Source organism: Mobula birostris, chromosome 3, assembly GCF_030028105.1.
Source record: "Mobula birostris isolate sMobBir1 chromosome 3, sMobBir1.hap1, whole genome shotgun sequence".
Classification (NCBI taxonomy): Eukaryota; Metazoa; Chordata; class Chondrichthyes; order Myliobatiformes; family Myliobatidae; genus Mobula; species Mobula birostris.
The window spans coordinates 30324775-30342699 of record NC_092372.1 but is presented as its reverse complement, the minus strand read 5'-3'; the positions used below and the strand labels follow the sequence as shown (position 1 = coordinate 30342699).

Sequence of the window (17925 nt, the reverse complement as noted above, 5' to 3'; positions counted from 1 at the left end):
GTGGGCAAGCCAGTTCTGGATCCACAAAGCAATGTCCCCTTGGATCCCATTCCTCTTTACTTTCTCAATAAGCCTTGCATGGGGTACCTTATCAAGTACCTTGCTAAAATCCATGTACCCTACATCTACAGCTCTACCTTCATCAATGTGTTTAGTCACATCCTCAAAAAATTCAATCAGGCTCGTAAGGCACAACCTGCCTTTGACAAAGCCATGCTGACTATTCCTAATCACATTATGCCTCTCCAAGTGTTCATAAATCCTGCCTCTCAGGATCTTCTCCATCAACTTACCAACCACTGAGGTAAGACTCACTAGTCTATAATTTCCTGGGCTATCTCTGCTCCCTTTCTCGAATAAGTGAACAACATCCGCAACCCTCCAATCCTCTGGAATCTCTCCCGTCCTCATTGATGATGCAAAGATCATCGCCAGAGGCTCAGCAATCTCCTCCTTCACTTCCCACAGTCACCTGGGGTACATCCCGTCCGGTCCCAGTGACTTATCCAACTTGATACTTTCCAAAAGCTCCAGCACATCCTCTTCCTTAATATCTATATGCTCAAGCTTTTTAGTCCGCTGCAAGTCATCCCTACGATCACCAAGGTCCTTTTCTGTAGTGAATACTGAAGCAAAGTAGTCATTAAGTACCTCTGCCATCTCCTCCGGTTCCATACACACTTTTCCACTGTCACACTTGACAAATCTGTTGGAATTCTTTGAAAAAAAATAACATGCAAGATAGACAAAGGAGAATCAGTTGATGTTGTGTACTTGGATTTTCAGATGGCCTTTGACAAGGTGTCACATGTGGTACTGCTTAGTAAGATAAGAGCCCATGGTATTACAGGAAAGATAAAGCAGTAGCTGATTAGCAGGAGGCAAGGAGTGGGAATAAAGGGAGTCCCTACTGGTTGGCTGCCAGTGACTACTGGTGTTGCATAGGGGTCTGTGTTGGGACCGATTCTTTTTATATTATATATGAATGCTTTGCATGATGGAATTGATGGTTTTGTTGCAATGTTTGCAGACGATATGAAGATAGGTGAAGGGATAAGTAGTTTTAAGGAAGTGGGGAGGCTACAAAAGGACTTAGATTAGGAGAATGCGCGAAGAAATGGCAGATGGAATACAGTGTTGGAAAGTGTATGGTCGTGCACTTTGGTAGAAAAAATAAAAGTGTTAACTATTTTCTAAATGGAGTGAAGATATAATAAACTGAGGTTCAAAAGGACTTGTGAGTCTTTGTGCAGGATTCCCTAAAGGTTCATTTGCAGATTGAGTCTGTGGTGAGGAAGGCAAATGCAATGTTAGCATTCATTTCAAGAAGACTAGAATATAAAGGCAAGGATGTAATGTTGAGACTTTATAAAGCACTGGTGAGGCCTCACTTAGAATATTGTGAGCAGTTTTGGGCCCTTAGAAAAGATGTGCTGAGACTGGAGAGGGTTCAAAGGAGGTTCAAAAAAAGATTCCAGGTTTGAATAGCTTGTCATATGAAGAGCGTTTGATGGCTCTGGGCCTGTATTCACTGGAATTCAGAAGAATGAGGGGTGCTCTCATTGAAACTTATCGAATGGTGCAAGGCCTTGATAGAGTGGTTGGGGAGAGGATGTTTCCCATGGTGGGGGAGTCTAAGACCAGCGGACACAGCCTCAGAATAGAGGGGCATCCCTTTAGAACGGAGACGAGGAGGAATTTTTTTAGCCAGAGAGTGGTGAATCTGTCGAATTTGTTGCCACAGGCAGCATTGTTCACTTAAATGAGATAAAAACAACATTTTTGGCATCTATCCTATGACTAAATTCCTCTTCCTTTGTTCTTATTAATAATTTCAGACATTATTTGAAACTGTTGCTTGATTGTTTAGTTTATTTTCTGGCCCAAAATGTTAACCAATTGTTATTAAACAATTAATATTCACGGAAGAAAATGTCTTTTCTTTATATGCAATATGTAGATAGCTGTACCCTTGTCCAATTATCTTATAACTCTATGAAATATATTATCATAGTCATTGAGTAATATGTTCAAAATCTATTTTGGTGAAAAGCATTATCTATGAAATTTAGCTAACTGTCATTTTTTCCTGAAATAGAGAATGCAGTTGGATATCATACTGACTAGCCTTCAGGATCAGTCTCACATTGCATCGCTGTTAGGTTACAGCTCACCTGTTGACATGACTGAAAGATTCTCACAGAAGTGCAATTCGGATCAGGACTCATCCAATGCTGGAACTATCGACCACTTTCATTTAGCAGAGATCCTTTTGAAAACTCTGTTAAGGAACATCAGCTTCTACACTGTAAGCATTTTATCTTAAACAAGAACTTAATGATCTTTCTCACTGTTATCTCAGTTTTTTTCATTGTCTGTCTCCAAAGGAGCGTGCTTTCGGAGAGCTGGAAAAGAACAGTGATAAGCAACAGGTTAATACAACGCGCACAGAAAGTGGACCACCTTCCCATGTCCATCAGCTGCTGTCTGCATTACATAAACACCTCCTGGCTCACTGCTACTCAAATTCTACTACTAAGGTAATATCTAAATGGGGGGAAAATATTGGAGTATCAGTAATAAAATCAGGAGAAATCAAACGGGGCTCAGATAATCTTACAGGTAAACACAGTCTGGCCTACAACTGACACTAGTCTCACCATTGTTGGTTCACTCTTAATTAGCCTAAGTTGAGGTAATTATGCAGGACAATGAATGCTGGCACTCACATGCAGTGAATGAATAAATAATAACTTTCATTTTAATTTATTATTAATATTAATAATAATAACATCAGGGTCTTTCTTCCACCCATCAGAAATATTTATCAGGAGTGCTGCGTATCGGGGTCCTTAACATTGTTATTAATCCCTCCCATCCATCCAATAATCTCTTTGACCCCTACCATCAGGGAGATGGCATTAGGGCAAGGGTTGTTTGGATGAGAAATGGCTTCTTCCCCCAGGCTGTAAGACTACTGAAGTCCCTGCCACCACCCAGGTCTCATCACACATGATGCGCCAGCTGGATTATACAGTGTACTTTTTAACTTGTGTCATAAGTGCTCCTTATTATTTGTTAATTTACTAGTGGTTATATTACTTTATGTGTTATGTGTGGGCATTATATGTATTGTGTTGTTTCGTTTGGCGGAATATGTGTGTATGGCTAGTATCCCTGAAGGCTAGTCAGTATGATATCCAACTGCATTCTCTATTTCAGGAAAAAATGACAGTTAGCTAAATTTCATAGATAATGCTTTTCACCAAAATAGATTTTGAACATATTACTCAATGACTATGATAATATAAAGAAGACATGAGGTTGCCTTGGCAGTCAAAGTGAAGGATAATCCAAAGAGCTTTTACAAGTATATTAAGAGCAAAAGGATTGTAAGGGATAAAATTGGTCCTCTTGAAGATCAGAGTGGTCGGCTTTGTGCGGAACCAAAGGAAATGGGGGAGATCTTAAATAGGTTTTTTGCGTCTGTATTTACTAAGGAAGCTGGCATGAAATCTATGGAATTGAGGGAATCAAGTAGTGAGACCATGGAAACTGTACAGATTGAAAAGGAGGAAGTGCTTGCTGTCTTGAGGAAAATTAAAGTGGATAAATCCCCGGGACCTGACAGGGTGTTCCCTCGGACCTTGAAGGAGACTAGTGTTGAAATTGCGGGGGCCTTGGCAGAAATATTTAAAATGTCGCTGTCTACGGGTGAAGTGCCGGAGGATTGGAGAGTGGCTCATGTTGTTCCGTTGTTTAAAAAAGGATCGAAAAGTAATCCGGGAAATTATAGGCCGGTGAGTTTAACGTCAGTAGTAGATAAGTTATTGGAGGGAGTACTAAGAGACAGAATCTACAAGCATTTGGATAGACAGGGGCTTATTAGGGAGAGTCAACATGGCTTTGTGCGTGGTAGGTCATGTTTGACCAATCTGTTGGAGTTTTTCGAGGAGGTTACCAGGAAAGTGGATGAAGGGAAGGCAGTGGATATTGTCTACATGGACTTCAGTAAGGCCTTTGACAAGGTCCCACATAGGAAGTTAGTTAGGAAAATTCAGTCACTAGGTATACATGGAGAGGTGGTAAATTGGATTAGACATTGGCTCGATGGAAGAAGCCAGAGAGTGGTGGTAGAGAATTGCTTCTCTGAGTGGAGGCCTGTGACTAGTGGTGTGCCACAGGGATCAGTGCTGGGTCCATTGTTATTTGTCATCTATATCAATGATCTGGATGATAATGTGGTAAATTGGATCAGCAAGTTTGCTGATGATACAAAGATTGGAGGTGTAGTAGACAGTGAGGAAGGTTTTCAGAGCCTGCAGAGGGACTTGGACCATCTGGAAAAATGGGCTGAATAATGGCAGATGGAGTTTAATACTGACAAGTGTGAGGTATTGCACGTTGGAAGGACAAACCAAGGTAGAACATACAGGGTTAATGGTAAGGCACTGAGGAGTGCAGTGGAACAGAGAGATCTGGGAATACAGATACAAAATTCCCTAAAAGTGTCGTCACAGGTAGATAGGGTCGTAAAGAGAGCTTTTGGTACATTGGCCTTTATTAATCAAAGTATTGAGTATAAGAGCTGGAATGTTATGATGAGGTTGTTAAGGCATTGGTGAGGCCGAATCTGGAGTATTGTGTTCAGTTTTGGTCACCAAATTACAGGAAGGATATAAATAATGTTGAAAGAGTGCAGAGAAGGTTTACAAGGATGTTGCCAGGACTTGAGAAACTCAGTTACAGAGAAAGGTTGAAGAGGTTAGGACTTTATTCCCTGGAGCGTAGAAGAATGAGGGGAGATTTGATAGAGGTATATAAAATTATGATGGGTATAGATAGAGTGAATGCAAGCAGGCTTTTTCCACTGAGGCAAGGGGAGAAAAAAAACCAGAGGACATGGGTTAAGGGTGAGGGGGGAAAAGTTTAAAGGGAACATTAGGGGGGGGCTTCTTCACACAGAGAGTGGTGGCAGTATGGAATGAGCTGCCAGACGAGGTGGTAAATGCGGGTTCTTTTTTAACATTTAAGAATAAATTGGACAGATACATGGATGGGAAGTGTATGGAGGGATATGGTCCGTGTGCAGGTCAGTGAGACTAGGCAGAAAATAGTTCGGCACAGCCAAGAAGGGCCAAAAGGCCTGTTTCTGTGCTGTAATTTCTATGGTTTCTATGGTTGAATTTCAGTAACTGAACTTAAGCTTTATAAATTTTTGGTGCCTTTGCACTTAATGTTGCAGTTGAGAGAACTGATGTTAAAAATCAAAAGAGTTTGAATTAGTTGTGCATTTTTTTCAAGACCAACTACAGAGTAATAAGTCAATTTGGTCATAAGCAAGTAGTGACTTTTGTCACCTGGTCTATCTCATCTGTCTTTAGCATTATTGAGAACTGGAAAAGCCATGGATGAGCAACCAGCATCTCTAGTTGCTGGCTCTAATTTTTTAGTTTGGAACTAGAACTGAAGTGGAGACGCAGGTGCATCTGTGGGGTTGGACATTTTATGAATGACATATTTAGGGAGGTAGCTGCACCTCAGCTTCAATGGGAACAGGAAGAAACTGCCAAGAGTTATCATCAAGCAGGCTAGGAGGTGTAAAGACAAAATGCTGGGAAAGCTCAGCAGGTCAGACATAGAAAGTCAGTGTTAATATTTAAAGTCAAGCCCAGTTTGGAGGCTCTTCAAGCTGAAATGTTAATTTGTTGTTGTTTTTTTTTATTCTCAGTTGTTGCCTGACTGCTGATTATTTCCAGCATTTTCTGTTTTTCTTTCATCTTCCCAGTTTTCAGTTTTCATTGCTTAGTAGGAGCAGGCAGATATTGCTGGAGGAACTCAGGAGGCTGGGCAGCATCAATGGTAAAGAGTAAACAGTCCCCTTCAACAGGTCCCGATGAAGGGTCTCGGCCCTGAACGTCGACTGTTTACTCTTTTCCAGAGATACTGCCTGGCCAGCTGAGTTCCTCTAGCATTTTGTGTGTGTTACTTGCATTGTCAGCATCTTCAGATTTTTTCTTCTTTGAGATCTTGCAAGAGTCTGTCTCATTCACTGCCTGATTTTCCCCTATGGATGCTGTTGGATTAATAGTATTTTAGATCACTACAGCACAAAAAACATGCCCTTCAGCCTATCTAGTTCATGCCAATCTGTTTTTCTGCCTAGTTCCATATACCCACAGCTGGACTATAGCCCTTCATACCCCTCTCATCCATGTACCTATCCAAACTTCCCTTACGGTTTCTCAAAAAGTGTACATGAGTGTTTCTCATGAGTGTTTCACCATGACTAGCTCGACTGCACAGGAGGGGAGAAGCCTGTTTCTTTGCTGTATTACTGTATGACTAAGGATAGAAATTTCAAAAGGGATTCAAGGTAGAGTGCAACAAAGCAGAATGGGTAGCTGGAAAGCAGTAAGCAAAATAATGGTAAAACATAAAATCAGTGGATGAAGTTGTTCAAAGAATAGAAATAATGTTTTAAAAAAAGGTACTAGATTAAAGACTCCCTATTTAAATGCTGGCAAGTTAAGAGAGAGTCATAGAAAAGAACTGCACAGAACCAGGATATTTGACCCACCTAGTTCATGCAGAACTATTTAAACTGTTTAATCCCATTAACGTGCACTCTGACCATAGCCCTCCATACCCCTCCCTTCCATGTACCTATCCAAACTTCTCTTGAATGTTGAAATCGAGTTCATATGCACCTCTTGCACTGGCAGCTTGTTCCACTTTCCCATAATTCTCTCAGTAAAGAAGTTTCTCCTCATGTTCCCCTTAAACTTTTTACCTTTCTCTTTAACCCATGACCTCCAGTTGTAGTCCCATCCAACCTCAGGGAAAAAGCCTGCTTGCATTTACCCTATCTAAACCCATCATAATTTAGTACACCTCTGTCAAATCTCCCTTCAGTCTTCTATGTTCCAAGTAATAAAGTCCTAGCTAATTCAATGTTTCCTTATAACTCAGGTCCTCCTGTGCCAGCAACACCCTTGTAAATTTTCTCTGTACTCTTTCAACCTTACTTACATCCTTCCTGTAGGTAGATGACCAAAACTGTACATTATACTCAAATTAGGCCTCATCAACATCTTATACAAATTCAACATAATATCCTGTCTCCTGTATTCAACACATTGACTTATGAAGGCCAATATGCCAAAAGCTTTCTTTACGACTCTGTGCCGCCACTTTCAATGAATTATGGATGTGTATTTCCAGGTCCCTTTGCTCTACTGCATTCATCAGTGTCCTGTTGTTCACCATGTAAGAGTACCCTGGTTAGTCCTACCGAAGTGCAACACTTTGCATTTGTCTGCATTAAATTCCATCTGCCATTTTCAGCCCACTTTTCCAGCTGGTCCAGATGCTGCTGCAAACTCTGAAAGTCTTCCTCCCTGTCCACTACACCCCCAATCTTGGTGTCATCTGGATATTTGCTGATCCAGTTTAACCATATTATTGTCCAGAACGTTGATATCAATGACAAACAACAATGGACTCAGCACCGATCCCTGTGCATTCCACTAGTCACAGGCCTCAGTCAGAGAAGCAACCATCTTCCACCACTCTATCTTCTCCCACAATGTCAAGTTAATAATACAAATAGAAATAAATGAGTGTGTTCTAATTAAAAATACTGCAACATGGTTTGAGGATGCCCAAAGCTGGGGGTGAAATAACCTAGGCTATTCAGCATTTACAAAGGACAGGCAAAAGGCAAAAAGGAGAAAAGAAAACTTGATATAGCACCTGTATTTAGCTGCAAAATGAATTTAATTCCTTTAGGGCACAAAATTAATAGAGAAGTGATTCATCAAAGGAAAAGGCATATAAAACTGCCAAAAATAGCAATAGGCCTCAGGATTGGGAGCATTTTAAGAACCCTGTAAAAAAAGGGCCTTGAAATTGATATTGGAGAGCATGATAGAGTATGAGGAACATAAAATTGAATTGTAAAGAGCTTCTATAAGTACACACAGAGAAAGAGAGAGAATGAGAATTTAGAATAGTGAATAAGGAAATGGCAGATGAATGAAACAATTATTTTGCAGTTGCCTTTATGAAGGCAGACAAGCAGACCCCAATCAGGCGTATTAAAAATAAAGGTTTTAATGGTATGAAAGAACCAAGTGTTAGTCAATAAAACAATATTAGAGAAGTTGGTGAGCTTAAAAGCACAAAGGCAAAGGAAATAAAGATCTGCATTCTAGAGTTTTGAAAGAAATAACTTTAAAGAGGGTTGATGCTCTACTTACCATCTTCTTCAGTTCTATCAGTTGTGGATTTTTTTCCCTGTGAATTGGATTGCAGCAAGTGTGACCCCAATATTAAAAAATGGAATGGTCAAGAGAACAGGTTAGTGAGGGTAATGTACTGACGTGGATAGAGAATTGGTTATCTAAGAGAAGAATGGGATGAAGTGGATCTTCCTACCCCTGTTTCTGAAATCCTTACAATTTTATTGGATGTAGTTCCATTTCAGATCATCAGCATCCTTGAGTTCATTAGCTGGTTTGGCACTTAGCATTACAGTAAAAAAAACTTTCCAAGTTTAGTTCTCTGTGTCAGAATAAATGTACAAAGGAATGACTAAGTTATGACTTAGTGTCTCTTTCAGGGGAAGAAAATAGCCACAAGTTCTCTTTTCCACTTCCAGTTATCATTACCCGTCTGCTCAGTACTGGTACTGGTGCTTTTGGAATTAAAAGTAAATGGTTAGGTTGTCAAAGGCTGAGCAAATGAGCCTAACTTTGCGGTAGCAGAAGTTTGTAGCCTGATGTTAAATATCTTGAAGGGAGATATTCTTATTTGTTTGTTTGTAATGTCCCTTGTTGTATGATTTGGGCAATCACGGTCTATCCATGACTATGATAGTTCTTGGCAAATTTTTCTACAGAAGTAGTTTGCCATTGCTTTCTTCTGGCCAGTGTGTTTACAAGACAGGTGACCCTCACCATATTGAATACTCTTCAGAGATTGTCTGCCTGGCATCAGCAGTCACATAAGCATTTTATGAACCAGTCTATAACTTTTTTAATTATAGGACCAGTTAAGCGTGGATCTACTGCATAAGCACTTACAATTGCTGCTGCAGTATGCATCTGATACTTACAGACGATCTGCTGTTCTTCTGAAAGAAAGCTTAGTGGATAAAAGTGTTACGGAGAAGTTGCATGGTAAGAATCCTGATTTATTGCTGTACAGTTAGCATCAAAAATTACAGTTCTTGTTTGTCCTAAAATGAGCAGTTTATTGGCCTAAAGCCCCAATTATGCACAGTACTTTCGCTATGTCTACATTTTTCTTTTAGTTGAATCAGAAAGCATGCAATCTCTGCATTCTGTTTAACCCCAGGCTGAAAGTATGACTTTCTGTGTCAATACCACTATGTTTCCATGGCTGTACTAACCGGTGGCAACACCCTTCACATGATTCATTAAACCGAGGATCCATATGCTTGCTTGACTGGTTTGAGTGTTTTAAAATGGAGCTACTAAAGGGGGTCACATCATTACAACCAGCAATTAATGGATTTTTGTTCTTTCCGTGGCTTGTGGTTGTACTAAATCATTCATCTGAAAAACCCAAACCAACTCGAGATTTCTGATCCTCACTACCAATGTTCTTACGAGACTTTCGTGGCAACTTTTCTGCTATTGTTTATAAGGCTGTAAAAGTGAGAATTTTTACATTATTATTTCCTGTTAGTCAAGTGAACTTGTATGCCAAATGATATCGCATTACTTTGTATTTTCAATCAATTTCTAATTCTTTGGGGAAAATGGTAATGGACATCCCAGTTCAAGATATCCTAATTCACATTGTTTCCAAAACAATTTCCTAAAATGTAAGGGATATTAACTCTACATTTACATTGTTCTTAATGAAAGCAAGCTGAGAAAGTAATTTATGAGTTGTCCAGTGAATGAATGTTTTGCACAAAACACATATATTTAACAGTACTTCACATGATGAGAAATTTTGGCATAGTTTGACTGCAGTAAGTTATTTTGACAGTGCTGTACTGCTTAAATATTCAATTTAATATTTTGTGTCACCTTGAATTTTGAATTAATGTAATGTAGTCTTGTTTAAGAAAAAAAAGTAAGCAATTTTATGAAAATTAAAGACAACATTCTTATTGATGAATATTTTGTTCTTATTTAAATTATTTCTTTATTTTAGGGATTCTTTTTAACTCTGCAGCTGGAAGTATTTTGTGCCAGGTGATATATTCTCTTCTGCTGTTACCTGCTAGTATTGTGCAACCTGTGCTTGATGGTCTTCTAGATCTCCTTCAACCATTGGATTGTCTAAACAGGCTTTTACCAGCTGCACTGTTATTGGAGGAACAAGAACTTGAATGGGAGATCCATGGTTAGTGTGGTTATTCAATTTCTTTCAACTTACTAAAGTGTTTTTTCAGGACATTGTAGCAATTTCAAACATGCTTGTAATTTTTCCTCTATGGTTATAATTTTTTAAATCTATTTGAGCTACATTTACTTCAAGATGGAAATCATTTTTATTCAGTGTGATGGATGCATGTGCCTTTGCATTCTTGGATTTAATCATGAGTAGCTACAGTGTGGGTTCCAAACAAGTGGTGCAATAATCTTCATTATGTCATGGGGGGTGGTGGTTGTTGTAGAACTCTGGTTAGGCTACGTTTGGAGTATCACATGCAGTTCTGCTTGCCCACGACGGAAAGAATGTTGAGGCTTTGGGGTGGGTACAGAAGAGGTTTACCAGGATGCTTCCTGATTAAGAGGGCATGTGCTATCATAAAAGGTTGGACCAATTTGTTTGTTTTTCTCTGGAATGGCAGAAGCTGAGGGGAGATCTGATAGAGGTTTTTGTAAGATAATGAAAAGCATAGATAAAGTAGACAGGGAGTATCTTTTTCTCAGGGTAGAAATGTCTAATACCAGAGAGCATGCATTGAAGGTGAGAGTGCGACTTCTTGCTGACAGTGTTATGGAATTGGAGCTGGATGAACTCAGGATTATTCTGGAAGCTGATGGGTTGATCAACAGGTGATACAGAGAGGAAGTTGCAGCTAAGGTGCAGGATATAGGTAACTGAGTGATCATCAGGAGAGGAAAAGGGGATACGCAGCCACTGCAGAGTACCCCTGTGGCTTTCCCCTCAATAACAGGTATACCACTTTGTATTGTATGGAGGGGGATGACCTGGCAGAGGAAAGCAACAGCAGTCAGGTCTCCAGCACCTGAGTCTGGCTCACTTGCTCAGAAGGGAAAGTGGAAGAAAGGTGAGCTGTAGTGATAGAGGATTCAATGGTAGGGGAACAGACAGGAGGTTCTGTGGACGAGAACGAGATTCACAGATGGTATGTTGTCTTCAAGGTGCCAGGGTCAGGGACATCTCAGATTGAGTCCACAGCATTCTTAAGTGGGAGGGTGAGCAGCTGGAGATTGCCGTCCTTGTCAGTAGTAATCACAGGGTAGCAAAGGTGACAAGGTCCTGTAAAGTGAGTTCAGGGAGTTTGGTGTTCAGTTAAAGGACAGGACGTCCAGGGTTGTGATCTCAGATTTGCTACCTGTGCCATGTGCTAGTAAGGCCAGAAATAAGAAGATCACAGAGTTTAACACATGGCTAAGGAGGTGGTGCAGGAGGGGGAGGGGTGTCTTCAGATTTTTGGATCATTGGGCTCTCTTCCAGGGAGGGTGGGTCCTGTACAGAAGGGATGGTTTGCACCTGAACTTGAGGGGGCTAATATCCATAAAGCAAGGCTTGCTAGTGCTGCATGGTAGGTAGGTGGTGGGGTGGGGGTGTGTGTGTTTAAATAACAGTTGCAGAGGGATGGGAACCAGAGCACCAGAGCAGATAGTGGAGTGGTTATGGGGAATGAAGTTAAGCCTGCATACAAAGTCAGGAATCAAAAGGTTGAGTATGATAGGACCAATGTTCTGAGTTGTGTATATTTTAATGTAACGTGTATTGTAGAAAAGGTGGATGAGCTTAGGGCATGGTTCAGCATGTGGAATTCTGATGTTGTTGCCATTAGTGAGATTGGTTGCAGAAAGGAAGGACTGGGAGCTCAGTGTTCTGGGGTTCTGCTGCTTTAGACTTGATAGAGTGGAAGGGATTAAAGGGGGAGAGGTGGCATTATTATGCAGGGAAGATATCACAGCTGTGTTCAAACAGGACAGACTGGAGAGCTCATCTACTGAGACTATATGGGTGAGTAATAAGAAGGGACGACCACATTAATGGGATTATATTATTAGACCACCAATAGTATGCAGGACTTAGCAAATTTGTAGAGAGATTGCAGACAGTTGCAAGAAACTTAAGATTGTGATTGTAGGTGATTTTATATTTCCACATATTGATTGGAGCTCCCATATTGTAAAAGGGATAGATGGGATAGAGTTTTTCAAATATGTTCAGGAAAGTTTCATAGAGGTTCCAACTGGAGGGAGTACGATACTAGATCTCCTATTAGAAAATGAGACATAGTAGGTGACAGAAGATAATGTACCGGAACACTGCATCTAGTGATCATAATGCCATTAGCTTCACTGTAATAATGGAGAATATAGGTCGAGTCCTCAAATTGAGATACTAAATTGTCAAATGGTCTATTTGATGGTATTAGAAAGGATCTTGCAAGTATGGATTGGGACAGGTTGCTTTCTGGTAAAGATATACTTGGTAACTGGAGGGCCTTTAAATGTGAAATTTTGAGGGCACTGAGTTTGTGTGTTCCTGGCAGAATAAAAGGCAAGAGTAACAGGTTTAGTGAATCTTGGTTTTTAAGAGATATTGAGCCCTGGTTTAAAAGAAAAAGGAGCCGCATAACAGGTAAAGGTAGGAGGGTACAAATGAGGTACTTGAGGAGTTTAAGAAGTGCAAGACAGCACTTAAGAAGAAAATCAGGATGGCTAAAAGAGGGCATGAGGGTATTCTAGCAGACAAAGTGAAGGAGAATCCCAGTGGCTTCCATAGATATGGTATATTAAGAGCAAAATGGTAGCAAGGGACAAGATTGGTCATCTTGAAGATGAGTGGTCATTTATGCATGGAGCTGAAAAAAATAGGGAGACCTTAAAAGGATTTTTTTTTTTGCCTTTGTATTTACTCAGGAGATGGATGCAGAGTCTATAGAAGTAAGGCAAAGCAGCAATGAGGTCATGGTCTGTATACAGATGAGGAGCTGTTTGCTGTCTTGAGAAAAATTAGCCGATTGCGTTGTCTCTGATCTGGGCCGACATTTACGTGCTGGGCAGCACCTAATCAATTAGCTTGTATGTTTCGGCTTTTTTCTTAAAGATGTGCTGGGTGCATTCTGGCTGCCCGGAGGTTTGGCACTACTGTTATAATTGACTTATCACTACATTCATGTGAGGAAAATATGCGCTGTGTGTTTAATATTAAATTCGTTAGATAAACCCCTTTAGAAACGAAATTGAGTCTATTAGCCTCTTACAAGTGACTTATAGTGGACTTACCACCTATATTCCGGTCACGTTTAACACCCACCCACCTCCCACCCCCCCACCCCCGGGTCGGCCAGGCCACAAGAATATTGTCAATATCAAACTGGTCCGCGGTGCAACCAGTTAGGGACCCCTGCTTTAAACTAGCTGGCTAGCTGCCAAGGAGCTACACTATTGATGTCCTACGTGATGAGGCCAAACTCCCTGTAGAATTGCTTAAAGTTGTAATAGCATAAACATGATAATATAATATAGTATAATATAAGTACATTCTTTAATGTCACATTTGCTGCATATACCCAATTTGGTTTACAGATTAGACAAAATCACTAACCAAAGTATTACATACACCTTTGGAGGTTGACGGGGCCGGAGCGGGGATATGGGGTTGTGGGGGGTGGGAGCGCTACCTCCCTGAAATGGTGGTGCTGCCTCCCTGAAATGAATTTTTGCAGGGTGGGATGTCTGGAATGGTGGAACAGGCCTACTCCTGCTCCTATTTCTTATGCACATGGATGAGAGGAGTTTGATGTGCTATGGTCTAGGTGCATGTTGATGAGACTAGGCAGATTAATAGTTCTGCACAGACAAGATGGGCCAATGGGCCTGTTTCTGTGTTATAGTATTCTATGACTATATTGTAATCTGCCTGCAAAGCAAAACCAGTTCAATTAATACACTGTTCTCTAAATGATGACAGAATGTCACTTGTGTTTGGCATCAGTACAGATCTAAGTTTGCATTATTTGAGTTTTGTTGTGGTTACCTGGACGACATAGATTTTATGACTGTTGTTATTAAGGAGGATAAAGTGCTCATGGGTACTCTGATAGCAGATAAAGTATGTGGAACTGTAAAGTTCAATATTATGAGCAGCATTGGTTGCACTGACTTACTCAGCCCATAATGTTTCTGAGGCACTGCCAAAACCTAGAATGAGGAGGTTCCCAATACTACAGAGTCACTGGCTGCATATGATCTGTGGGGCAGACCTGAGACCCTAAATTTTATTGGCAATTTAAAAAGTGACCCAAAACATTTCCAATAAAAGATGAAAATTTTTATTCACAAACCTATATAATAATTCCTTTTTAATCCACTCTTTCAGGATTGAGGCACTAAATGAAAATGCAACCTTTTGTAAATTTATAGCAGAGCAAATTATTTCTTAACTATTGTATGAGGTTGCAATATTTGTCAAATAATCAACCAATACTGTTCATCAAAGCTGAATTTATTTTTGATTTACAAGCAAATTTTTATTGCAAAGTCTTCTGTGTTACTTACTGAAACGCTTATGTGTATTACCAGAGTTGCACAATACTGTATGTCATTATTTGCTTTGCCTGCATATTTTAAAACATCTGTCCTTAAATTTGCCTTTTGCATATTAATGTTTTTAAAAAAACTTTTATGACAAGTTGACAGAATAGCAAGCTGTTCATTGGATGGTCAGGAAAGCATGCTATCTGCATATAAGTAAAAAAGGCTTGTATGCTTGATTGGTAGGATTGCAAATTGTGAAACAATACAAGGATTGAGAATGAACTGCAAGTTAGAATGTGTAAATTAGGTGCAAAAATATGATACAGAGGGAAAGGCTACATAAAGAGAGAGAGGAAAATGAGTTTAAGAAAAAGTAAGCAACACCCACAAAATGCTGGAGGAACTCAGCAGGCCAGGCAGCATCTACAGAAAAGAGTACAGTCAACGTTTTGGGCCAAGACTGTTCAGCAGGTTCTGCTGAATTTTGTGTGTGTTGCTTGGATTTCCAGTATCTGTAGATTTTCTCTTGTTTGTGTTAAGAAAAAGTAATATTTCTGAAATATTCAATTATAATTAAAATGAAGGAAGAGAACTCACCTTTGGAATAATTAATGTTGTAAAACATATTCATTGTCAGAGAACAGGAATTCTGCAGATGCTGGAAATTCAAGCAACACACATCAAAGTTGCTGGTGAACGCAGCAGGCCAGGCAGCATCTCTAGGAAGAGGTACAGTCAACGTTTCAGGCCGAGACCCATCGTCAGGACTAACAAAGTCCTGAAGTCCTGACGAACTAAGGTCAGAGAGGTTGACTGGGAATATTAATAAATATATAAAAGAGTATTTACTTGGAAATGGAAAGGCTTAATGTTCTTCGGCAAGCTTTGTTCTACAGCCACTTCAGGTTTCAATGTTCAAGGCAAAATTATGGTACTTTTTACAAATCTTGAAGGAAAATGCAGATCTGAGCAGCAATTTCTAGATATCTGCATTTAACTTAGTATCTAAACCTTCCAAAAGCTTCTGTAGCAGTTGTATGTTACATCAAGAAATGTTAGATTTGCTGTTACATTCACAGAAAATTCTGAGCCAGTGAATGTTGACATGTTTAGCACTCACTGTAACTGAAAGTATATCCATATTACAATTCAGTAAAGATTAAGTCTGAATAACCTTTACTTTTATTCCTTAGAACCTGGAAACAATTTTGAAATATCCGTTCCAGCAGACGTGAAATCTTGGATTTGGTTGATTGATATGGAACGCACCATTTCTTTCACTATTGGGAAATGTCTTGGAGAAATGCTGCAAGGTCCTCTTTGTTCACCAGAAGAAGTAAATTCAGCTTACTGGCTGCAAAGCCAGCTCCTCAGCAATGGCCTTGAAGTTGACAGTGAACGGCTTGGTAGGTCAATATTTTTTATCCCCATTTGTCATTTTAAAATAAAAAGATTTAAACCAAGATTCTACCTGAATACAGTAGTTTCATGCGTTATTCTGGATTCTATGTAAAGTTCTCTGCACCTTAACTTGTATGTAATATTTGTAAATATTATGGCTATCAAGGGAAACAACAGGAATTCTGTAGATGCTGGAAGTTCAAGCAACACACATCAAAATTGCTGGTGAACGCAGCAGGCCAGGCAGCATCTGTAGGAAGAGGTGCAGTCGACGTTTCAGGCCGAGACCCTTCGTCAGGACTAAACGTCGACTGCACCTCTTCCTACAGATGCTGCCTGGCCTGCTGCGTTCACCAGCAACTTTGATGTGTGTTGCTTGGCTATCAAGGAATTTTGTTTTCCTCAGTTAGCATTTTGAGGCCAGATTGGCTCTGGTTTAAGTTGATGTTGTAGCTCTGTTCCAGCTCTGTTCCCATTGGTTATACCACAACTAAGCAGAAAACTTCCAATAAATTTATTTTTTGAATAGGTATTGATTTGTGAACAGTAATAATGTATCATACTAAAAATCCAAACTCCTACATCATAAAAATTTGTGCTTACCTGCCCATTTCACTCCTCATTATTATTACTTTTTTTTCTTTAAGCTATGGGACGACTGCCTTCTCAGATGTAGACTTGACGTTTTCTGCCCTTCCTGTTCTACAGAACTGAGTTGCTTTTGAGTTCCTTATCTTCTGCTCGGCAAAATGCTTGTTTAAGATTAATAGAATTATACAGTACTACTGTACAGAAATAGGCCCACAGTCCAACTGAACCATGCCAATCAAAGCATCCTCACTGCAGGTCCTGGTCCCCTGCATTTGGCCCATAACTCTCCAAACCCTTACTCCCATGCCTCTTAAATATTGAAATTGCATCCTCCTCAACCAGTACAGTCTATGTTTTCACTGCTCTTTCTGTATAAAGAAGTTAATCTCTCAGGTCTCTTTTAAATCTCTCCCCTCTTATCATGTTTGTATCTATGCTTTCTAGTTTGGACTCCCCAACCCTGGTAAAAAGACAATGACCATCCACTTTATCTATGCCCCTCATTATTTTATATATTTTTTGAGGCACTTCTCATTCTCCTACACTCCAAGGAATAAAGATCCAGCATAGCCACCTTCTCCCTATAACTCAGGACCTCTAGTCCAGGCAACATTCTTGCAAATCTTTTCTTCACCCTCTTCAGTTTCACTCTCCACTTGACTGTACAACCATTGCAAAATCCGAAACGTCGTCTGTACTACTTCCCATCGATGCTGCCTGGCCTGCTGAGTTCCACCAGCATTTTGTGTGTGTTGCTTGAATTTCCAGCATCTGCAGATTTTCTCGTGTTTTTGTTTAAAAAGTATAGTTTCAAAAGATAAAAATTCTTTAAGATACTTCTTAACGATCTTTGTATTTTCTTTCCAAAGGTTCTTACATTAATAGTCTAACTACAAAGGCATTGGCTCACTCTGTGGAAAAGAAATCATTTGAGTTTCAAGTTTCTGAAAACACTGCTGTACTAATAGACATTGCGCTTGGTGCCACAATAGAGCCAGGGTTCAAAATCTGGAGCAGAATGCAGCACTATGCCATCAGCAATGGTATCTTTCTCCCTCCACTATTTTTTATGAATGGTTATTTTGTTGTTATTTATTACAAATCAAGTATTTGGTTATGATTAATTGTATATGGGCTTTATTTGTTTATGGAGAGTAATATATTAATTTCTTTTAAAAATCATGGAAGAACTCTGTAG

The 17925-nt window shown here is 39.8% G+C and overlaps 1 protein-coding gene across 7 annotated transcripts in view; it reads left to right on the top strand.

Moving 5' to 3' along the window:
- The window catches only part of LOC140194958 (probable E3 ubiquitin-protein ligase HERC1), a 299092-nt gene that overhangs the window by 73125 nt on the left and 208042 nt on the right, over positions 1–17925 (top strand). For all 7 annotated transcript variants that reach the window (XM_072252425.1, XM_072252428.1, XM_072252427.1 and 4 more), the window contains 6 exons: positions 2099–2308; positions 2388–2540; positions 9050–9182; positions 10192–10383; positions 15929–16141; positions 17597–17770. In XM_072252425.1, coding sequence (XP_072108526.1) covers positions 2099–2308; positions 2388–2540; positions 9050–9182; positions 10192–10383; positions 15929–16141; positions 17597–17770 — 1075 coding nt within the window. The remainder of the gene's footprint in view (positions 1–2098; positions 2309–2387; positions 2541–9049; positions 9183–10191; positions 10384–15928; positions 16142–17596; positions 17771–17925) is intronic.